The sequence below is a fragment of the Labrus mixtus genome, chromosome 22, assembly GCF_963584025.1.
Source record: "Labrus mixtus chromosome 22, fLabMix1.1, whole genome shotgun sequence".
NCBI lineage: Eukaryota > Metazoa > Chordata > Actinopteri > Labriformes > Labridae > Labrus > Labrus mixtus.
In genome coordinates, this window is record NC_083633.1 from 7,722,017 (window position 1) to 7,747,087 (window position 25,071).

The 25,071-nt window shown below is 44.5% G+C and overlaps 1 protein-coding gene across 4 annotated transcripts in view; it reads left to right on the forward strand.

Annotated features, from left to right (window-relative positions):
• Positions 1–25,071, forward strand: part of scube1 (signal peptide, CUB domain, EGF-like 1) — a 96,193-nt gene that overhangs the window by 25,944 nt on the left and 45,178 nt on the right. For all 4 annotated transcript variants that reach the window (XM_061029720.1, XM_061029722.1, XM_061029721.1 and 1 more), the window contains exons 4-6: positions 2,485–2,619; positions 20,553–20,681; positions 22,604–22,720. In XM_061029720.1, the coding sequence (XP_060885703.1) occupies positions 2,485–2,619; positions 20,553–20,681; positions 22,604–22,720 (381 nt within the window). The remainder of the gene's footprint in view (positions 1–2,484; positions 2,620–20,552; positions 20,682–22,603; positions 22,721–25,071) is intronic.

The following is a 25,071-nucleotide window of genomic DNA, read 5'->3' on the forward strand; positions in this document are numbered from 1 at the left end:
CACACAATGGTCTGAGAAAAGTGGAAATGGCAATCCTGCAGTCGAGCCTCCGTCCAATCTGCAGAATTAAAGTGAAGTCGAGCCCCTGACTGCATTCAGAGGTTCATAAACTCTGTAAATTACACAAGTTTTCAGTCTAAAGTTGGACTAGAAGCCCTCAGACAGCATGCGGCTCTTCACGGTACTAAGAGTTGTGCAACAGTGTTGTTGAAAGGCTGGTATCAGTTGGTACTGAGGCAGACCTCAGCCAATAAAAGGATCCAGTAGATTCAGCAGTCTGCATGTGTTTGGCTGAGGTTCTAACATCTGTGTAAGACAGAATAACGAAACAGCCTCCCTCCCCTTCCCCTTAATTTGAGTCAGTCTAAAGCTCTGTGACATGAGAAGCATCAGTACTGGTGCCTGTTTTTCATATTTTATTGAAGAGAGAAAGTCAAAATGAATCGTCGTTAGTAGGAAGAAATGTAAAGGACAAAGTTAAGAAAGAAGGGTATAGGGTAGAATGTTAGTAGCTTACTCTTCCCCGGTCCCACCAGGGTCGACATGATCATAAAGTATTCCCTCCCTCTCTGCACACACTGTTAACAAAGCTCCTAAAGGGGTTTAACAGGCCCAACACAACTTTCTAAAAGTAGAGAGTTTCCAGGTAAAACCACAGACTCCCCTTTACCATAACTCCAGAGAGAGAGAGAGAGAGAGGGAGGGAGCACACAGGAGATATTTACAGACTGATGTACGTCTTTGTGTCCTCAGGCTGCACAGCGTCAATTAAAACAGTCACCTAGATTTTAATAGTACAGGTTACTACAACATTTGAGTCTGTGTGGGTGGAGGGATCTAAAGGCTGCTTCCATTTTCCAAAAAGCATTAAAGGTCACATGTTATTCTCCTTTAAAACAAGTTTTAAATAAGTCTCAGAGCTCCTCAAAACATGTGTGTGAAGTGTCTTGTTATAAAATCCACTCTGATCCTGTATTTGATCATGTCTATAAACCCCTCTATTTCAGCCCTGCTCAGAACAGGCTGTTTCTGTGTCTGTACCTTTAAATGTAAATGAGCTGTGTCTGACCACGCCCCCTCTCTGGAAGGGCTCGGGTTTCTCTGTCTTTCTCGCTCCATGTCCTATTGTTTACGGTGAGAAGGCAGACTCAGAGGGCAGAACAAACACCTAGCTGTGGGAGTGTCACCCACCTGGGGGAGGGGTTACTGCCCTTTGTGATGTCATGAAGGGAAAATCTCCAAACGGCCTGTTTGAGCACATATTTTCTGAAAAGTGGAGCAGGAAAAAGACGGAGAGGATGGACTTTTCTCATCATTGGGGGGTTTTAGTCAGAGTAGAGACACATATTAGTGTTAGAGAAACATGGTGAAATGGATTTTACAGAATATGTCACCTTTAAAAGCTCTTAACTCTGCAGGGATCCTTTCTGTAATGTTGTCAGACACTTAGGAATAACAATCTGAGCCTGGCTGTGACAAAAACAAGAACTTTTAGTGGATGCATTTGACCCATTTACCTGCAAACCATTTACCTAAAAATGTAGCACCTCTAGTGGGCGTAAATTGAGGCCAATTTACCCGGAATGATTACATTGGTGCCATTACAGCCTGTTTTGTGGCTTCAGGTGAAGCAATCTAAGACATTTATTCCAAAACATATAAAATAGGGTCCATGTTGAAATTGTCAAAGTTCCCCTTTCGGTTTCACACTGTCATGTATTTGCTTCTGTTTTGGCTTTTATAGATAAAATAACCTGCAGAGTTTATTAAAAATCTTAGTGGAATTGAAGTTTTTTTTTCGAGAGGCTATTTCTGTTTTTGTCTTTTGTTTGTGTCACCTGTCTGCAAGGTCGACCTAACAACCTCCGACTAAACACAATGCAAAGGCATTCTGGTCACACACACACACACACACGCACACACACACAAACAGGGTACAGATCCTCATGCTGTCAGACCCTTGTTACCACCTGGTGCCAGCAGTTTGATTTAACCACCTACAGTGCCAGGATCAGACGCCTGTTAGGTCACCCTGTCTGCTGTGTGTGTGTGTGTGTGTGTATGTGTGTGTGTGTGTGTGTTATGTGGACTTACTGGTGCACAGTGTGTTTATAGGACCCCGCTGTGCAGCTGAAAGGCCAGTAAATTTCCAATGGGGCATTTTGATGGGGCTGAAGTGAGCTGCAAACATGTAACACCCTCGACTGACTTTAACAGGGATCAAACACGGCTGTTCCTGTGTGTGTGTGTGCATATATGTGTGTGTGTGTGTGTGTGTGTGTATGTGTGTGTGTGTGTGTAGTTGTGTGTCCGTCGTACTGTCCGACTCTCTGTATGTCTGTGTGCTAGGTCCTCACATTCCTGTCGCTCGTGTCATCCAGCTCATCAATCACTACCCGGCACACATAAACTGTAACCGGTACATGTTTGTTTATGAAGCCTAATTAGCTCGCTAACGTTCTCTCTTTCTGTGTTCTCTCGTAGACGTGGACGAGTGTGTGGACAACAATGGCGGATGCCAGCAGGTGTGCGTCAACACCATGGGCAGCTACGAGTGTCAGTGCACGGACGGCTTCTTCCTCAGCGACAACCAGCACACGTGCATCCACCGCTCTGACGGTAAGACAGGAACTCTTTAACAACAGAACCTTTACAGAAGAAGGGGACCAAACCACTGTGATGTCACCTCTCGGGTTTTGGGGCACCATTTGGAAGTCTTGAGTTTGGCATTTGGGGGTTGTGCCATCATCATTTTGGTTCGCAGGAAGTGACCATATTTGGATACACCTCTGTTGTAGTTGATTTTCTTTGAAGCACTTTGCCAACCATCTAAAAAACATACCCTGCTTTGTCGCTTATTTGACTCTTTTGAAAAAAAAGTGAACATCGTTCTGAATTGAAGAAGGCTTGAAACAAGAGATTGAGACGATGAACAACTCAAGAGGGAAGTAGAGTATATTTTCGCACTTGAATCCTTACTGTCCCATTTTGTTTGCAACCCTTGGAGGCTCCCCCCTGCTGGCCTTTGGAGAGAATGCATTTTCTATTTGTTTTGTTTCCAAAAACGAATCGAATGAGATCAAGCTGAGCTATCCTGCAGAGCTTTACCTGATCGATCTAAATTCAACAGAAGAGACACAACATTTCCTTCCTGTGTTGGTGCTGCGGGTCAAAGGTTTTAGCTTGCGTGCGTGGCCTAAAGAAGTGACAGAACATTTAGTTATCGAGGGAATCCGTAAAAAAACATGAAGAAGAAATAGTTGGCTGTGTGTCACTTTGCTGAAGTTGGTGCAAAAACTTAAAGGATGAGATGTGTCCTTTCTTTCATTGGCTGTGACAGCAGCAGTGGAATACAGAGGTCCATTAGTCTTATTGTGTGAAAAGTTTAATTGTAATGTTCCTTTAAATAGAACTGTAGACATGGATATGGAGGGTCAACAGGCCCGTGTGAACGAACATGAACAGGCCATAAGCAAAGTCGGCAAGAAGCCTGACTTCAGATTTTCAGAAGTTAAATATATGGGGTTTTTTTTTGGACCGCTTTGTTGTTTAAAATAAATGCCCCTGCTCTTTTTGTTGTCGACTCAAAGCTTCCTGAAGAGTAATAGTCCCCCGCTGTGTGAACCTGTGGCAGGCTTTGAGGATCACAAGTAGACGTGGGATTTGAGTTCATGACATCACGTGGTCGCCCTCAGTGACAGACAGACACTGGGTGTGATGTGTGACATGTGTGTTTCAGCATCTATTTCATGCTGGTGTCATGTCTTAAACTCCTCTGAACCCCCCCCTCTACCCATGGCATCCTCGACCCCTCACGCCTGTCACGTTCAATTTATGGGATCGGTCGGCGGTGGCGAGGGGTGCTGCAGGAGCGCTGATCCCGAGGTGAGGAGTGGGTGGCCTTTTCCTTTTCTTTCACACTCACACACACATTCTGTTAACACAATACTGACATGCATGCCGCTGTGAATGGGGGACAGTGTGGCAGTCAAGTTCAAAGACAGATGAGAGGACAGTCATCCGTCATATCTCTGCAGCGGGACGGAAAGTAGACGGTGGAGGAATGTGGTGGGGGGGGGGGGGGGGGGGGGGGGGGGGAAGAAGAGGAGGGACGTCTCCTTCATCCTGAGTGATCACAGTGCGGTCTGTGTGAAGCTTTGTCGTACCTACCATGAACTATAAAACCGTGGAGAACAAGAATCTGCAAAGACCGGGGATCACACAGGCTCACTTTTAACATGAATACAATCAGATCGCTGTTCAGGATGTTTCCCATCATCCTCCTGGTGGAACATTAAAAGAATGACTAACAGTGAAGCAGAAAGAGAAGCAGCTGAAGGCCGCAGTGATTTAGTCCTCACCATCAGTTGCACTAGCAGTATGAGCTACTGTAGCAGGATGCTTACAAAGAATTTCCATCCTCCCAACTCCAAACTTTCACTGAAGCTAACCGCCACAGTGCTGTAGCTGTAAAGCCCTTTTTCATACATGCACAAAACGCCCGGAAATTCATTTAATTCATCCAGGTGTTTTGCAATAAGTCAGAATTGTGTGAACACAGCAGGAGATATTCAGGGACATATTCCTCTACCTGGTGGGCGGAGTTATGACGTTTATATCATGTGACTGACTGGTGCCAAACAGGAAGAGCTGTCCACTCTCTGATGTCATACGAGAAAGCATTAAGAAACTGTCGCCATGGCGTTCAAAATATGTTGCTTTGTCTGCCGTCTTTGATTTGATTTGTAGTGTGGCGTCCTTGCACGCCTCCTGAGATGTTAAAAGGGCTTCAGATTTCTATTGAGATTATTTCCCATCATGCTCCGGGTGGAAAGCATCAAGAAGCGCTAACAGTGCAGCAGAAAGGGACATGCAGCAGTTTGTATCGCTCGTTTAGTTTGAATTCAAAACACTTCTTCAAAGCTTTTCTTTAGGATACATTTCAAACATCATGTGTTCTCGATAATAACTGGGCACTGACTGAGTTTTAGAACGCCTTAAAAACCAAAGAGACAATTTGTTTGTTGCTCTCATGATTTTATTCCGACGTCGGAAAAAACTGTCTGCAACCTTGAAACTGTGTAAAAGTTTTCCAGAGTAAGGTTGTTCGAGGATGTCAGAGGATTCTCTGTGGGGACGTTCAGAGGAAGAAAAAAAAAGGTGAAGGAGATGCAGAAATAGAAACGTGTTTGCTCAGTGGAAACCCCATAAACCAGCCTGCGAACACACCTCCCTCTCCCGCTCGCTCCTCTTCTTTCATTCAGAGATATTTCTGGACGTTTGGGGATAGCTCACGAGCAGGAAAACTAATTCAGGTGACAGCCATTGACAAGGTAACCTCAGTATGAGACCGAAGAATGCTCGATATATAGAAAGGCATACGGCAAATCAAATATATAAGGACTTCCTTTCTTTTTCAAACTGAAGAAATGTGCTCCTTAATCTTTAAAAAAAAAAAAAAGAAAAAAGTCAACGTTTTTATGTAAATGCTCCTTCTCCTCTGCATCTCTCCTATACATGAACCTAAATGAAAGCAGTCACTGTGTAAACGTGTTTATTTCCTGCTCTGCATTGTAAACAAGCAGTGTAGTAAGCAGCAGGGTGGTATTTTCCTGTATATTCCTCTCTGGCAGACTCTGAGCCTTAAACCTCCACCACACTGCCCTCCACCTCCACCCTCCACCTCCACCCTCCACCTCCACCTCGTCCGGAGATCCTCAATCACACGCTTGTGTCCTGCACAGGAATAGAAGCAGCATCCCGCTGCCCCACAGCAGACTCCGGTTCTTCTCCATCGTCTTCACCGGGGCGATCCTTCTCTTGCATCGTCATCTCGTCTCCTTCTTCTGTTCGACGCGTTTTCTTTTCGGTCCACACTGTTTTGCAAAGGTTTCAGATTAAACCCCATACGTGTCTGTCACGCTCCTCCTGCATGTCTGCTTGCAGCTTCGGGATCAATCCGACAACGCGACAGCAGGCGACATGCTGCACGGAAATAAGCTCGCGCGTACTCAATGCACACGCAGAAGCGTTGGGTTCTCATAAGGGGGCCGGGTCCGTCCATACACACGGCTGGACTAATAACGTCCACAAATGTCATCAAACAGTCTCAGTGCGTAAGTGTTGGATCAGCAGCGTTAGAGCTCCTTTGGTCCTGCTTTTCTTCTCCTTCCTGTCCCTACATCCAGCCTTTAGTGAAGGTCCTGCATGATTGTACACAGTCACACATTACTGGCCTAATAATTCAGTTCAGTGGACCCTCCAGAGAACTACAGATAAGTTTGGCTGTTACTGCAGGATATCCATCATGACACACATTTTGGTCTCACTCTGATGTTTCAAATTCACAAAACTTCAACAGCATGGAGTTCAGGATTGCAGACATAATTTCAATTGACACTCGTGTTGATAAAAATGATGACAAGCACAACTGTTCAGTGTGTCTTTAAAGTCCTGAGACAGTCGGTGTCGGCTTGTTTCTCTGCGTATGGCGAGCGTTCCGCTTGCAGCTCATTTCTTTCTTTCAGCGCTCGCCGTGGGGGGGGGGGGGGAATAAGGCCTGCAGCAATTGTTTGTTCCATTGTGGTTTTGTTTCCACTCGGCCTGGTTTCACAGCTCCGTCTGAAGATCACCCAGAGGCGAGAGAAAAAACCCCGCGAGCTTTCGACCTGGATGTAAGGGGAACGGCTCCCCCGCGAAAAATGTTCCAGATCTGTCATGATGAGGGAGAGCGATGAGCGCATGAGTCAGGTATCGGCTCGCAGGCTCCAGCAGTGACACACGCGTAGGAGGGAGAAGATCATTTCTATTTCGGGGATATTTTGGATCTTTACAATCGCTGGCTTGTCAACAAAAAGTCTTGTATAACCTTTTATTACCTTTGAAAAGGGATGAAAGTGTAGCTGAGTTTGCACCACCTATAACTTTAGTTGAGGTTCGATTAAATACAAACTCTGAATCACTCCTTTTGATGAAACTCCAGTTTGCAGTCTACAGCGGTGCAAAGGTCTAACAGTGTCTGGGAGCCTTGAATATCGAATCGATACCTCTGAGTCGAGCGGCTCTTTCTGATTTATTAATGAGGCTTTTTGGAGCACATTGCTGCACCGAAACAGAGTGAAAACAATACGCTTGTAAATTCTTCTTCTTGCCTCAACACCAAAGTTTCTGGCAAAGTTTGAGCTGGCAGCGTGTTTTGGAATTTTTAACACCATCTCTTTTTCGGACGCCATGTCTGGACGGGACTCTGAACTGTGGAACAACGTCATTAAGAAAGAATCCTCCTCCTCCTCCTCCTCCGCGTTTTGTTTAATTTTCTGTGTTACATTCTTTAGATGCCCTCCTGTTTGTGTTTCCCCCGTCAGTTTGAAAAATCATTAGTCTGCTGCTCAGCCCTGTGGGTACGAGCGCAGAGAGGGGGGGGGGCTCTGTGTGATTTACGAGCAGTGTCGGCAGAGATGAAAACAGCCCGTCTGCAGCTCCTGGAAGGCTAAATATAATGTTAGGGATTACAATTAACAGAGGCCGATGTGCTGATGCATGCTGCTCCAACATGCGGGGCACTCAGAGGGCACGTATCGGTTAATGCAACAGCTGTTAACTCTGTGAGCTCTGCAATAACTTTTGCGACTTCTTTTTTAATCAATTCATCTTTTTGTGTATGCAAGCAAACTCTCTCTCACAGTTTTCAGCAAATCTACCTTTATGTATTCATAGTAATGTTGCCAATGAAAGTATTATTGGAAGTTAAACAGAGCATGCATGCATTAAAGAGGACATATTATCTCGCTTTCCCACCTTTTCAAACAGTCCCCCTGTGGTCTAAATGAAACATCTGTGCTGTGCTTTGGTCAAAATATAACATGAATGAAGCACCAGAGGAGGTTTGTGACCCTGTATGAACCAGCTCTCTCAGAACGCTCCGTTTTGGTGTGTGTGTCTCTTTAAATGCAATGAGCACCCCCTGAGTTTTCCCCGTAGACATCACTCCTCTGTAGAGAGAATAAAAATGGCAGACCTGCGTAAAAGTTTTGCTCTAGGCTGGGGGTGGAGTCCATGGGTGGAGATACCAGGGGAAGGATTTTTTTTTACCAGAATCCCACTGTGACATCACAAGGAGAGCACATTTGAAACAGAGCATTTTCCTCTGTGTTGTAAGACTTATGCAGACCACAAACAAAGGACTGGATGGGTTCATTTCACATTTTGTGGGTCAGTAGACACTCAGGTTACCCAATAGATGTTCAAAAACACTGTAGAAGTGGATTTTTCATAATATGTCCCCTTTAAGATTTTGGGGGGACAGACTCAGGTGCAATAACAAAAACATAGATATGAAAAGGTGAGGCTGTAGGATGATATCAGTAAGAACGAAGCATTGATATATCAGGAAAGCAAGTTGGGATGCGAGAGATCGATTCAACCCCCGACCCCTCTTGTCCTTCTTTCCTCTAACAATCAGCTCACCAAGCTCGGGCTCCGTATTCACTTTATTTTAAGACAAAGTTCCTGATTGGTCAATGAAGTGTACCGTACTGGACCATGACCGTACCACGTTGCATCATATCGTGGTGGTACTTGTCATTCTGCCATGAGGTAAAGGGTTGCCGTCATTTGACAAAATCCACACAACTTGTGTTCTCTAGAGTTCAATTCTTTTTCTGATGGGGAGGAAGGTAAAGAGAGCAAAGGATTCTGGGAGGAGTGGACGGGGGAGTCGTGCATGTTTGGGGGAGAGAAAGAGAAAAAATAAACAGAGAGAGACAAACACGGTGGAGCGAAGCAGTGGGAGTTTGTGTGCGTTTATTTGGGATTGTGTGAGGAGAGGAAGCAGACTGAGGCTGCACACACACACACACACACACACACACACACACGTTGACAAGCACACACTCTTGATGGAGGAGGAATTCTCACTTTAAACAAACCAAAGCAGGAAATTGGAGGTGGAGGGAGCTTTAAATGCAGCTCGGGGGCACGTGGAGACTAAAGTACAGGGAGCTCCGTCTACTTCACTGTTATCATCATCAATTACAAACTTCATCAAGAGCTGCAAACACTCCACCTGTCATACACCTACACACCTAACTGTACACTTACACTTCCCACTTACAAACCTGGAAATGTTTTCAAATCCTAAGTATGGAAAAATGTGTGTTTAGCAGCAGGTCACTGCAGACGCTGTTGTAGACAAAATGAAATCGAATGGAGATGGAAGGTCAAATCAGAAGACTTTTTTCATGTTAGATTTATAAATGAAAAATGTTACTGGTGTAGTTTTTAGCTTAAATATGCGATGGTTTTGTTGATAGCAAAGCTGATAAAAAGTGCTGAATGTAAAACTTAACAATGACACTAAATTTATAAATGGACTCTGGACTTAAAGATTGGAGAGATCCAGACTTTTGTACGGGGCAGTTGATTATGCAGGGTAGGCATTGGTCATAGTCGTCGTAGTGGGGGGAGGAGTCAGACTGACTACCCAGGACTGCCATTGAGGAAGGGTCCCTCATTGGGCCTGATATAAATCTAATGTTTGGGTTTGGATTATTTTCTCTCTAAATCATAGAGCAGGGGCAGTTAATGTCATTTTATTTTGAAAATCCATCCATTAAAGTTCCAACATTATGTATCGCTTTTCCCGTTCTGGGTCGCGGAGGGCTGAAGCCGATCCAAGCTGTCATTGGGCGAGAGGTGGGGTTGCACCCTGGACTGTTCACCTGTCAATCACACTGCTGACATGTAGAGACAGACAACCAGCAACACTCTCATTCACACCTACAGGGAATTTAGAGTCACCAGTTAACTTAACAAGCATGTCTTTGGACTGTGGGAGGAAGCTGGAGAGAACACGCGCATGTACGGGGAGAACATGCAGACTCCACACAGAGAGGCTCCTGTCAGACGGGGATTCAAACCAGGAACCTCCTCGCTGTGAGGCGACAGAGATAACCACTGCACCACCGTGCAATAAAAACGTAAAAACAACTCAAATGTCAACAACAACAATAAACACCCAATAGTGACTCATTTCATTTTCATTACCAACAATTGCATCTAAACTCCTGCACACTGTCAGGTCACGGTGCAGTTCATGAGCTGTTATCCTTTAATGGTTGTAGTTTCCACACTGACATCTTGAATGGAGCAGCTTGCTTTATTTGTGTTTTGTATTAACCCCCCCCCCCCCCCCCCCCGCCCCCCTGTCATAAGTCCTGGTGTGTAGAGGTGACATCCTGGTGTGTGTGTGTGTGTGTGTGTGTGTCTTTGGATGCAGAGGTTGGAAGTCAGCAGAATGCAAAGACCTCTGCATCCAAAGACACACACACACACACACACACACACACACACACACACACACACACACTGGGTCATCTGAGCATGGAGGTGATGCTGAAAGTGACTTCTACGTATATAAATACTGTGTTTAAATATTATTCCAGCGTGGGATTCAAACTTTGAAAACAAGCTCTTCTAACGTCCCCCTCTGTCTCTCTCTTGGAGGTAAACACGATTATTTACCTGAGAGCGGAAGCTGGACCTCCATGTTTCTTTCTTGGTCCCGCTCTATTTCCCCCGTAAGAGCTTCATGTGCTTTATTTTTAGTGCACAGTTTTGTCTCTGTTGAGTGGAAATGTTTCATCGGAGGGTGTGGCGCTGCTTCAGTTGTAGGCACAGGAAACATGGGGAGGGGACTTAAATAACACACACACACACACACACACACACACACACACACACACACATCCTCCTGTCTCATCGTTTCACACGCTTTTACAAGAAACCAACATCTGTGTCAGCCGGAAACAGAGCTCCACTCACACTCCCTTTGTAGTCCTTCTTATTCCAGTTAATGTGTGAATCAAACGTCAGCAGCTGGACTCTGTAAACATCACATACTGAACTCTGCTCGTCCAGGCTGCACCTTAACGCTGCTGCTTTCACTCAGAGAGGGTATACGAGTATCCATGCACTCTGCTTATGCATTTCAAGTTTGATTTGAATTGCTGCTGGGCCGAGAGGTTTCCATCCAGACGGCCTTCAGTTTCAGTTCATCACAGTACAGCAAGTTAGGATTCAGTGAAGGTCACCTTAGTCTATTACAGTCTGTCTGGCGCCCAGGTATGTTCACAGCCACCCAAGTATAATCGCCGACCTTCATTTCAATCTGTATATTATCGCCATTTTGTGCACGCATGCAAGAGAGAGAGGGAGCGAGAGAGAAGTCCCTCCAGTAAATGCATCCTTTGATGGTTTGATGTCTTTTGTTTAGAAACTGAAGCGTCTCATTCCTCATTTCATTATTTTTTGTGCAGCTGCCCGATGCTGTCAGGTGTGGATTGTACGTCTGGTGGCCTGAGGTACTATGAAAGAATGAGTGAATGGGTCCGAACTCCTTTCTCTGATCTGTTTAGAAGAAAGGGTTTTAAAAAGCCACAGCAACACTTAGTAGTGTGAAGTGGTGTTGTAGTACTCGAAATCGGTTTTGGTCTCAAGAACGGTCTCGAGACGACTTTCTGAAGGTCTCTGTCTCAGAATCTACAGCACTTTTACTCGGTCGCAGACTGGACGGACTCCTGATTGGCTATTTTCATGTCATTACTTTAAATGGAAGGAAAACACCTCTTTCTTTTTCTTCTTCTTTTTTTAAAGATTGATTTTTGGGTTTTTTGTGCCTTTATTGGAGAGATAGGACAGTGGATAGAGTCGGAAATCAGGGAGAGAGAGTGTGTGGGGAATGACATGCGGGAAAGGAGCCAGAGGTTGGATTCGAACCCGGGGCTGCCCGCTTGGAGGACCACAGCCTCCATACATGGGGCGCGCGCACCAACCACTGCGCCACCAGCGCCCTGAAAACACCTCTAAAAAGAACAAATAACTTCAATTCATTTGTGTGAGGAACACGCCTCCTGCACACAAGATGATGATTTTTCAGTGATATTTATGGTCTTGTCTCAGTCTCAAAGCTTGTGATATATTGCACTCTGATCTCAGTATGTCTCAGTCTCAAAGCACTCTGGTCTCGGTTAGTGTGGTCTTGACTACAACACTAGTATGAAGATACATTTTGTTAACTTTATTAGACCGACGCGTCTCGGCTTGTGATCTTCACCAGGGTCATCATTCAGGATCTTCATACTGCAACTGTTACTGGAGCTGTTTGACCTCCGTAGTATTTGGTGAAGTTTGGCAACTAAACCGTTTTAGAGGAAGGGGCGGGACATCGATACTGTGTATCCTCCACCTGCTCTCTACTGCAGAGACTCTGGCTCCCGCCTCAAGGGGTACTTTGGCTTCACTTTTGTAGAACTGGAGAAGTCATCCATCTTTATATAGTCATACTTGACGTGTTGGACTGACCACGAGGACTCTGGAGAGAGAACCTGTTTCTGCTTTTTTGCCCTCAAATATAACACTGTTGACAGAAATGATTTTCTTGCTATCGTTAGAAATATGAGACAACACCAACAGGAAATATATTTTTGTCTTTATGCTTCTTTCTTTAGTTTGTGGTAAACAATCGTGGTATTAATCGGTGACAAACTGAAATGTGTCCGGAAAAAAACTCAACTTCAGACTCCCTAGAAAACCTGTGTTGTCCGTTTCTTCTTCAGATCTTTAGAGTTCCTGTAAATAGAGATCAGATCTGTCAGAACAGTCTGTCAGCATCCAGCGGTTGTTAGTGTTTCCTCTAAATTAAGACCACATTTCCCATACACCCCGTCGCTTCCCGGTCACAGAGAGGATTCGGCTCCTCGTCCGCTCTCTCTGGGTTTTTTTGTTCATTTTCTTTTTGAGTTCACTGAAGCGCAAGATAAACAAAGTATTTCTGTTCCAGGTTTCACAACCGTTCACTCCATCGGCTGCAGTTGTGTTTGCTCGGAGATGACTCGCCTGCTTCCTGTTCAGTGCTGTAACCTGATTGGTCTTTATCCAAATGTGACCTGACGACACGAGAACTTAAATGCAGACACTGATAAGAATACAGTCGTTACCACATATTGATAAAAAATATGTTTTTGCTATTTTCCGTGTTTGAAGTTAGACAGAAAGAGAGAGCAGAAAGAGGGATGTGTGTGTGTGTGTGTGTGTGTGTGTGTGTGTGTGTGTGTGTGTGTGTGTGTGTGTGTGCGTGTGCGTGTGTGTGTGTGTGCTGCTTGTGTCCTCCAGTGTTTGAAGAAGAGATTGTGCAGGGTTATTAGAAAGGCACAGTCCTTTAAGTAAGGAGCGAGTTCAATGCAGCCGGTAGAAGAAAAGCTCTCATTGAAATTCATGGCTTAGCACCTATAGCAGAGGGAGACCCGGAGCCAGCGCCGGGCAGATTTCAATTAAAACGGCATTTACAAGAGCATGGACGGAGACGAGGGGGGGGGGGCACGTCTGTGAGGACTGGTGAGATTTTGCTCCAATAAGACTTTGAATTCAGCTTTTTAAATAAGACTGGGATAAACTAAAGAGCCTCACCTTACAGCGGGGAAAGGGGTTGTAATGATTTGCCACCATATCATGATAGTGATATTTTGATTCAAATTCAGATATAATAATGATAAATATTTTGATCAGGGACTTGAATTGTGGCAGGTCGGTACAGACACAGATGAGTTGAGAGGGCCTCTGCATGAGGTTGCATAAAATAATGGCATATGGAGATGTCCTTCTGCTGAACTGCCGCCTTGGCCTTTTTCTGTCTTTCTCTTTGATGTTTCAGAAAATAGTCAGACGATAGGGACAGACCTATTTCTTGTCCCTGCATTGATCAGTAAACTCATCAGTTCATGCATCCTCACAAGTCTGTGTCAGCATTTGCAGAAAGACGATGATGAATCTTAAAACTAAAACATCTTGTCACTGGTCAAGAAATAGTCTGGTCAGGGCGCCCTGGTGTTGATAGTTTATAGTCAAAGCTGCACTGACCTTCTGTGTGTGTCAGCGTAAATGGAAAGCAATGTGCGGCATGTTCTCAAAAAAACCCAAGGCCTTGGTTCTCATCTTAGATTTCATTTTAAACGTTTAAGTGTTGAAATCTCTTCAGAAGTCAACATCATAATTTGTCCACAGTTGAGTGAAGCTGTGAAATGTTTCCCCTGTGAGGAGATCAGGTTGTGAGACTGGCGCTCAGCATCACCTCGTTCCTCATCATCCTCAGAGGAAGCGGCGAGGAGAGCGAGTGTGAGCCTCTAAATTATTCTTCCGTCTTCATTACCGTTCTATTTCCACATTCCTCTCCTCTTTCTTCACTTGTTCTCTCTCCATCCGTCTCTGTCTTTCACTTCATTCCTCCTCCTATACTCTGCCAGCCAGACTTCGGGGCTTTGGGGTGTAGCGCCGTGAGAGTCGGGTTTGCAATAACACGGCTGTGATATGCTTGGACCCGGTCTGGAGTCGGCGCTCCTGAGAGAGCGAGGGAGAGATGTGTGGAGAGGTGGATGGAGAAAGTGAAAGAGAAAGACAGACAGAGGATAATAAAGAGACGGAGCACAGACTGTGTGCTGGGGGGCGCTCGCTGGGCCATGAAGACGTGTCTCACTGTTTTATCTGGACCTGCATGGGGCTCCGGTGAGGAGCTTCAGTAGTCGTAAACCTGCTGACCTCTCCAATCTAAACAGAGCTGTACTCCGAGCAGCGAACACTCACTCTGCACTCTTAATACTGGCCCAAGAAATGCAGTTAGAAGTGACAAAGAAACCACGTTATCGCAATCCGAAGAATTCCCAAAACACAACTTCATCGTTTGGATTCATTTGAGATCTCTGCTGATTTCTGCTCTTTTAGAAAATTCACTCAGAAAAGGATATTTTTGCAGATATTTCAACATGTCGGAAAACTCCCAAGATTCATGAGCTCTGATCATGAACGTTGTACTCGAGACAGTGTAATGACACAGCTGTTTACGGCAATAAATGATCCCATGTACATTTAGACTTCTATGACTAATAATCGCTCTTTAATTTATGCTCTATAGTAAGGTAGCTCAAATCTTTAACTCCTCCGTCATTAGAATAAAAAGTCACACTGCAGGGAAAGGAATATTGATACCCGAGTAATGCTTTACTGGTCCAACAGTCACGATGTCACCGCAAACACAACGCTGGGATATTTCCTTATTTACAGCTTCCAGGCGTCTGCGGCCCGTGCCATTATTCTTTGTGGCTGCCAACGCTAAGGCAGGCGAGACAGACCTTGACATTCAATTCAATTCGAAACCTTTATTTTAACTCGAAAGACACGGAGGTTTCACTCATTTACAGTGACTGTGAGTGAGCTCACAGTATAAAAGCGGGGACACAAATAAAAGTGAGTCGAAAAAAATAAAAGCGATTTGAAAACTCGCTAAAAGCATGACCCCGATGAAGGCCACGAGCCGAGATACGTCGTTTTAATTTAAAATTTGATCTACATACTACAAGTGTTGCTGGAGCTTTTTGACCTCTTCAGGCGAGACAGACCTTACCTGTCGCAGTCCTTTGCCAGGACCAGCTCACTCTGGGAAGATGGGGAAGATGAAGTGGCTTTTTACATTAGAGACCGTTGCAATCAGATTTTTCAAACGTTCTTAATAAAAATGCACCTCAGGTTGATGTGACTGCTTGCTGTAATTATCGGGGGTCGTTATGTGTTTATAGTGAGGGATGCACTGTGGTTGCTTTTGGAAACTGGAAAAAAAACTATATCTTTTGGCCGATCAAAAAATGGTCCAGTCTTTGACACAAATCCCTGATCCACTCTGAACCAGGAATGGTCATTTTGGGTCTCTAAGACACAGAAGAAGTGTGGAGACTCGGCGTGAAAGTAGAGAAAGTTGTGCTTTTACGTCATATAATTTGACTGGTACTCATGGAAACACCATCTCTTTGTGCAAACACGTGGTTCAGGTGTTTTGGTAAGGGTATAAGGTATTCAAATCAGGAAACTTGGCGTTGTCATTTAGCAGGAATTTCTCAAATGTCCTGCATGAAATTTCAGCGCCCTGTCACTTGTCGCTCATGTTCTTCATCGGTAACTGACCGCGTCTTTGTGGGCCCGCCTCTCTCTGTCTGTGAATCGGCAGGTATGCTCTGTGGGTCGGACATCTGATCATGCTCTATACGTATCCTGGGACCTGTGTGGGTTTTTTTTTTTTAAAGTCTCAGTGAGCAGCAGGCTCCTCGCCGCCTCGTCACATCGGACACGTTGAGAGGCCACAGTTTGCGGCCGGCGCTCAGTTTGTTGTTTTAAGCTCGGTTGTTCCGAGTCCCCCCTCATGTGCCCGTGGTTCTCCCTCTTCCTGCGTTTATTTGACTTTTCCAGGTTTAAATTGATTGTAGATACTCGGCTTTCTTATGAGTTTAGTTTTCAAACAGGCTCGATGCATGCTCTGGAAACTGTTGTTTTTACCCCCTGGCTTCTTCGTGCTGCCGGTTCTTTGAGTTTGACACGGCCCAAATTTAGATGTGCATCATACATCGCTACAGAAACTAAATATATCAAGTAAAGCTGCCAGCATTAACATCTCCCAGTAGTCTCAGTGATGTAAAAGAATTTCACTGCTGCATCTTTGAATGTCTCATTTCACTTTAACAAACTCTCAGAGTCCAAATTAATATCCACCTTATGACATCACACATTTACAGGTGAAGTGCAAAATCCTGCAGTTCCTCGAATGTCCACTAGAGGCTGAGCTGCAGAAGCACAGGAAGTCACATACACACCCATTCTAAAAAGTCTGTTTTTACAGCAGAGATTAACATGTTTACAGCCTGGTTCAAAAAAACAAATAGGTCTGATTAGCTCATGTCTCGATTGACACACACTGTACGGGTGGTGAATGTTTTGATGACTCATCAGTTTTGATTTGATGAAGGATAAGAGTTATTCACAATAAGGCGTGGAGCTGAACTGACGGAACGGATGGGTAAGACGTGCTGGTAAAGTTTAGGAGCGTTTATTTAAATTTTGAAAAGTCCGGATGCTGTTGTTGTCATACATCTTTTGGATCGTTAGTAAGGATAGAAACATTTCCTTTTTTCCTAAATCTCGTCCATCAGCAGGAATATTAACCGTTAGGATCTGTAATATAGCCCGCGTACATCAGTACTCTGCGTGCTTTCGATACAAAAAAGAGATTTTATTGTCAGTTTAACGGGGCTGAGGATTGTGTCTGATCTTTTGTGAACGGTGTAAATGAACAGTTTCTTTTGGCTCCTTTGATTTTGGACTTTGATGAAACGCTCGGCCTTTCTTTGTCACACACTGTTAGACTGGCAGAGTTAGAGAAAGGACGTTTTGTTTGTGGAGGGGACTCTCCGGGGGGAATGGCACCTTAATGAGGTACTTGAAGTGCTCGTGGGCCCCATGAAGGGACTTTACTTATGGAGGGGGGGAGGGGGGGTTTTGATCCAGATCTAGATGAAGTTAGAGCCTCCAAATGAATTCAAGTACTGGGAAATAAAAATACTAATTATTAATCAAGTCTACTATCTGACTGTGTTTCTTATTTTATAACTAATGTAACTAATTTGGAGATTTACAATCGATGGATTAAGAAGACCTACGATGCAATAATGTTTTTTTGTTGAGTGAGTTTATCCATGGTGGTGAAGAGGGAGCTGAGCCTGAAGGCAAAGCTCTCGATTTACCAGTCGATCTACGTTCCAACTCTCACCTACATGGTCATGAGCTGTGGGTGGTGACCGGAAAAAGAGATCATGGATACAAGCAGCTGAAATGTGTTTACTGTAGGGAGACAGGGTGAGGAGCTCGGAGTAGAGCTGCTGCTCCTTCACATCGAAAGGAGCCAGGTGAGGGGGTTCAGGCATCTGGTCAGAATGCCTCCTGGTCTTCCGGGCATGTCCAACTGGGAGGAGATCCAGGGTTAGACCCAGAGCTCTTGGATGGATTATTTATGCCCTCTGGCCTGGGGAACGCCTCGGGATTCCCCAGGAGGAGCTGGAAAACGTTGCTGGGGAGAGGGACGTCTGGGGAGACTTGTTAGGCCTGCTGCCACCGAGACCCGGACCCTGATAAGCAGAAGATAATGGATGGATGGATGGAGTTTATCCATTGAGGTCAAGATGATTTTAGGGTTGTCACGATACCTGATTCTACATGTAGCTCAAATTCAACATATTGATAACTGTTTTGAAACCATGGCAACAACAATAGAAGTCATAGACAACCTATATTGTGTACGTTCTCGTTGTTAATTCCCCCAAATTGTAAGAAAACTCCAGCACACTGTCTAAAATGTACAAATGCTGTATGTTGGCCTTGTTTTGGTTCCAGCGCAGACAGACAGTGCTCTCTCTCTCTCTCTCTCTCTCTCTCTCTCTCTCTCTCTCTCTCTCTCTCTCTCTCTCTCTCTCTCTCTCGCAACAGTTTATGGTTGAAAATCTGACTGAAGATGTGTAGTTTTTATAAAACTTCTCTCTTGGGCGGCTGTGGCTCAGTTGGTAGAGTCGGTCGTCTGTTAACAGGAAGCTTGGGGGTTCGATCCCCAGCTCCTGCAGCAACATGTGCGATGTGTCCTCGGGCAAGACGCTTAACCCTGAATCGCTCCCGCTGCTCACTTTCCACAGCAGCGTCCGCCATCAGTGTGTGACTGTGTAGGTGTGACCTGAGGTTTAAGTAGTCAGAAGACTAGAAAAGAAATACACAAGCTCAAGTCAAGTATCTTAACTTCGTAACTACCTCAGTTTATAAGACTGTGGTTACTCCAAAATAAATCTTGAGTGAAGGCCAAACGGTGTTCAGCAGTCTGGCCTCACATTTAGCTCAGCTGTTAACACACACTCTATATCAGACTTTATAAAAGAAACCGTCTTTATTGAGTGAAGACATCTGATTGTGCCGTGATGAGCAGACATCCACACACTCCCAAACGTACTTTTCCACTGCTTCCCAGAGTTCAGTGATATCTTTGGCTGCCGTCTCCCTCCCCACTCGCCTCTCAGGAGAACATTGGCCCTCCGTCCTCCGCCTCCCTGCTTCCTCCCCCGGCTCCTCTTCCCGCTGATGAAGATTTAAACACTGGCCTATTTCAGATATTATTGCCTCAGCAGCGCGCTGTGTAAATCATCGGGATAGGAGACCGCATCAAACGGGCTGAGTGAAGGAATGAAGGGATGGAGGGACGGGAGGTCGAGTCACGAGGAGTGTGAGTGCAGACAAGAAGCCCGAGAATAAACGCTTTTCTCAGAGTCATCAAAAACTGTTGAAGAGGAGGAAATGTGTCCATATTTTGGTGTGTGAAAAGTGGCGGCATAAACTGGCTTTTGGTTATTAGTAAATAATAGTGGTTAACCTTATTTTTCTACCTTATTTACAGACATCTTTTACTTACTCCCCAAAAACTATTGCTGGTGATTTTCTCTCATAAACATTACACAATAAAGAAATGAAGTGCTTTTCCTTCCTCTGCCCAGTCACAGTAAAACCAGCTCGTCTGAGCAGGTGCTCCACCTGAAAGTTCTGCTGACTGGTCCTGTGTCATGTTTTTCCTCGGGGCATGGATGGCTGTGCAACTAATCGCTGTTTCATTGTCATGGTGACATATGGCGTTTGCTGTAAAGGCATCACAAAACTATGAATTTATCACAATAAATGAGATATTGATGTAAAGAAGGAATTTTTTTCTTACTCAGTATGTTCTTTGTGCTGATTGGATGAAGGCCCCGGTGTGATGGTCATACTTTCACACCATGTTGGTGCAGTCAGGTGAAGCTAAAGTTAGCTATCAGCTACAGGCAGATGAAGTGGTGCTGACTGAGTGTTGTGCAGCCTTTTGGATTATGGAGGGAAGTGTTGCAAACACAGGGATTGTGTGAGACATGAAAACAGCAGAGACCAAAAAAACTGTGTTAAAGCTGATATGCACTTTTCAATTTTGTACTTTTTCTATCTCATATTGTCATTATGATTTGAATGAAATATTGTAATATTGAAGAATGTAATTACAAATATCGTTGAGGGTTCGATCCCCAGCTCCTGCAGCTACATGTCTGATGTGTCCTTGGGCAACACACTTAACCCCGAAAAGCTCCCGCTGCTTCGTCTGCGGCATGTTAATGAATGTGTATGGATGCCATTTGTTAGTTCTGATGGTCACTTTACTCAGCAGCCTCTACCACCAGGGTGTGAATGTGTAGGTGTGACATGCGGTGTATAAGTCAGGAGACTAGAAAAGCGCTACTTACCATTTACCTTGTTTTAATATTCTGCAGGTTTAATGACTACTCATGTCTTGGCTGCAACATGGACAAGCCAAATGTGTTGCAGAGCATTTCTGTAGAGTCCAACAAGCTTCTGCAAAAAGAAACAAATATGCAAAACAAAACAAACCCTGTAGGGACTAACTTTTGTCTATTACAACACTACATCAACATTTGAAAATATAACTACTGGAAAGGCACAAAAACTCTCAGAAATGTATCCAATCTACAGGATTTTGTCAGGTCAAGTTGAACAGGCAAGACTCTTTTCTCCTGAGATGAACTCTGAAACATCCCTGAGTGTGTTTTCAAGAGTCCTTTAAAGTCGTGACAGTCCATTCCTCTGTCTCTGTCCCCCCACCACAGACGGGATGAACTGCATGAACAAGGACCACGGCTGTGCCCACATCTGCAGAGAGGCTCCTGGCAAAGGTGGAGTGTCGTGCGAGTGCCGTCCTGGGTTTGAGCTCAACAAAAACCAGAAAGACTGTACATGTAAGTATCTCACCTGACCTCGGTGCATCCCAACATCATCCTGAACATCCTAACCACTCATGCTCCTCTTAACGTTTCCTCGCTGTATTTTCTTGGGGGAATTTTTTCTTCTCTGATTTGGGTCTGTGGTCATCTGTAAAGATCGATAAGCCTTCTGAGGCACATTTGTGATTTAAGTTAAGAGACTGTCCTGCTAGGTTAACCTTAGCCTCATATCAATGTGTCAGGCTTGTTCACATTGAAGGATTATTTTAAACCTGGGTTTTATTTTTATATATTTTGGGATTTCTCTTTGCATCAGCTGGCTGCCGACACGGGGCTGTTAATTAGATCTTTGTTTAACCAGAAACAGCCTTTAACCTGCTGTACTCCAACCAACCAGACCACATTGACAACGATGATTTTACAACGCGCAGAGCATTACTTTTTCTGATCTACTGCTGCCTTCACCGGTCGGTTTCACACCACTTGTAGTGGGCTTACTTTGATGAAGCTCATTGCCTATAGGTCTTACACTGCAGCCGTTACAGCTTGTTTCACGGCTGCTGTCTGAAGGGTTCTGCAAAAGAAATACATCTATTCATCCCCTCAGACCTTAATATGTCTGTAAACCTGGTGCATGTTTAAAACTACTGAAATGTCCCTTTATATAAGCGTCTCAGGCGTTGGATGTCTTGCAATCCTGCGTAACACTTTCTGTCATCTGTTAATCTTTAGCCAATTGACTCCCCACTTTACTTTACAACCCGCATGGCAGCGAGGTATTAACACTTAGTTTCATGGTCTGGAGTTTATTGAGGTTACGTACTGGTGCGATGGAGGCTCTAAATTCTTCCTGTAATAAACATCTGTAATAGCAATGATGGACATGTTCCAGGCGGCCTTCAGCGGTGAAAAAACGAGGGTGGACATTTAATACCAAGATCAGTTAAGCGTCTCGGGCCAAGCTGAAGGTGCTGAAGGATTCAGTAGAGAGAATTCATGTCTCTTAACCCCTCTCCTCTTCACTCCGTCCCCGTTTCTCACCCTACACGGAAGAGTGCGCCTGCAGCCATGGAATTTAAGGCCGCTGTTTTCGACAGGGGGGGAAAATAAGCTTTTAGTTACACTTTGTTTGGCAACACATCTTGTTCTTCTCTTGGACAGCAAGAGTATAAAGATTGTGAAAGCTCCTGAAAGGCTCTAATGTGTCCCCCCCACCGTGCTGGTGTTTCATTGGCGGCGGGGGACGCAGTGCTGTGGCGGCCTGTTGAGCATGGCGGCACAGGACGGCAGTAAACGGGTGATGAAAGAAGTGCTAGTGATGTCGATTAACTCCTCCGAGCACACACATACATGTCTCTCCTCCCATTTCATCCCTACTTCTTTTCCGACATCCTTTTTCCCTCTCTCCACCTCATCCTCTTTAAGTTGCTTCTACCGTCCTTTCCTTTCCTTTCCTTTTTTTTCCGCTTTGAAAATCAAAAGTGGTCGAGTTTAGGAAAACCGCACTATGCTCCCTGAAATGTGTTCACGCATGCTTTCCCTTTTCACCTCCAGAACTGTGACTATTAGAAAAATTAGGAGAAAGTACAACTGCTGGATGGATCATTTGTGTTTATCATGGCAAACTCCGTGTTAGGTTTTTGTGGCCCATTTAAAAAGTACGAGTCCCGTTGGCTGTTTCGGAGCCAAGGACGTAAAGTGAGATCTGATGGATAAGTGCTGAGGTTCTTGAGTTCTCCAGAAAAGGTCCCGGTGTGAAATCTCCTCCTTCTAATCACCTCTTTCTCACATTAGTGTTTTTTTTACTTTCTCCCTCTACCTCTTCTTCACAGACAAAAAAAATTAAGGACGGTTTAATTACACAAGTCTTTTGTTCAACACAGTTAACAATCCAGGAGTAAGACTTGACTGTGTGTGTGTGTGTGTGTTGTCTCCAGTGACATGTAACTATGGAAACGGCGGTTGCCAGCACACGTGTGATGACACGGACACAGGGCCAGTGTGTGGCTGCCACCAGAAGTACGCCCTGCACTCAGACAGCAAGACCTGCATCGGTGAGTGACAAAGATGTTTCTGTTGTTCGCACGTAGTTCATTAGTGTTATGTACGAGGGGATTGGTGAGTTTGAAGCTGTGAGTTTGCAGAATCATCGTCTTCTTGCTCCTCAAATTATCAGTGTCTGTTTTCACGTACCGATTTGTAGAGAGAAATTAGTTTTTTTGGTTAGGTTAAGGTGCTGAATGGTTTCCTTAGAAGTCACATATTATGCAAAATCCACTTCACCATGTGTTTCTGACACTAATATGTGTCCCTAGTCTGTCTACAAACCCCCCAATGATGAGTAAAGTCCATCCTCTCCATCTTTTGCCTGCTCCACTTTTCAGAAAATGTGTACTCAAACAGGCCGTTTGGAGATTTTCCTTCATGACATCACAAAGGGCAGTAACCCCTCCCCCAGGTGGATGACACTCCCACAGCTAGGTGTTTGTTCTGCCCTCTGAGTCTGTAAACAATAGGACATGGAGCGAGAAAGCCAGAGCCACCCAAGTCCTTCCAGAGAGGGGGCGTGGTCAGACACAGCTCATTTACATATTTAAAGGTACAGGCACAGAAACAGCCTGTTCTGAGCAGGGCTGAAATAGAGGGGTTTATAGACATGATCAAATACAGGATCAGAGTAACAAGAAACTTCACAGACATGTTCTGAGGAGCTCTGAGTCTTATTTAAACTGGTTGAAGAGGAGGAGAATATGTGACCTTTAAAGAAACCTATCATTGTGCTGGATAAATTAAAAAATTAAAAAACTAGAATGATTTTAAGATTCACACTGGAGTTGAACCCTTAGTCTTATGGGTGAAAGTCATGTTTGAACCATCAGCACTGGTAGAGCTTTTTTAAGATGTCAAGTAAAGACGAAAAATGTTGGTCATTTCCCAGCCAACACATCCATCGCATGGTCTCACTTCACTGAACATCACTGAACATGGTAACATGTTCTCCCTTCAATGGTCCCATGCCAATGCTCTGGTTGATTTCAGGCCCCAAAACAACTCGTTATGTTCAGATAAATGTCATCCTGTGTACATTACATCACTGATGTAATTAACACAGGTTATGTAACTTACATAAAATATGAAACTTGGGATGTATCAACTTCCTAAGAAGACAGGATGGATTTTAGAGTTTTGACTGCACATAGAAAAAGTATGTTTAGTTGACAGCATCCAGAAGTGGAGCTAGAGGGGTGACTACAGTCGGGCTACGAGAGAAAACGATCTCATCATGGGTACTGGATTGGTCCTAAGCAGGCTGCATTTGGGCCTCATCGGCCCTGTAAGGACATTCAAGGACCCTTGTTCAACCCATTTGGTCTCACCAATCAAGGCCCCCAGAGAGACTCAAATTTTAGTGTGGTTTCGCACTAAGGAAACGGGCCCGGCTCCAAGTTCACTTGACCCCAAAGTCCGGTTCATTTGATCAGTGTGAACACAAACGTACCGTACTTGGGTACCGGGCTCAAGCCTGCTTGAAGACGTGGTCTTGGCCATGATTCATGTGTACTCGAGTACGGTCCTGCTGGAGATGTGAACGCAACCATGCTCAAATGGTTGCCATGGCTGCTTCTTTTCTTTGCATTTTAGGCGGCCTTGCAAACCAACACGTAGACGATATTATTGTTACCATGCAATTTTTCTAATCAGTCCAGGATGAATGAGGCGTTCCAGGTAAGTGGAGTTGTCCATAACTCTGTTTTTCTCTACTGTCTCACTGCTGATTTTAATGTAAACAAACTGAAAGCAATTAACATCAGCATTTCCTCACTCTTGTTGACAGTCTATGGCTTCAGGATTATTCCAGTCTCAATGGTAACTTTGAGAAAATGAGCCTCAAGGGCCTGTTATATCAGGTATTGGTCATTTGCAAACACACATTTATAATTTGTGTCTTCAAATTACTGATAAAGGTGTAATCGCAGGAGGAACTTAAGTTAAAGGTTGACTTTAAATTTTATTTTATTGCCTGTGCTCTGTAGACATTTGGGCATTTAAACACAATTTGTAAACTTTGGTGACAAATAGGTGACAGGATATCCTGCACATAAAAAGGTATGACATTGTGCGATGGATTCTATGTTAAAATTTGAATCGATTTACAAGAAATAACAAGACAGTTAGAATAGGCAGGCCCTGCTTGAAATCTGATTGGCCACCCCAGGTGCCACCCCTAAATCCTAAACTATGATTGGCTTTTTGCCTTGTCAGAGGCGGGGCTTATGCTCAAATCAAGTATTTGGGCAGTGTTGGAACAGTCTGGTTGTAGTTTTCTCTTTGTCTGAAAAGGAACACTAAAAGAATATTGTCTTAGTATTTAGATTTTGATGCTGGCCTAGTTCAGAGTGTAGCA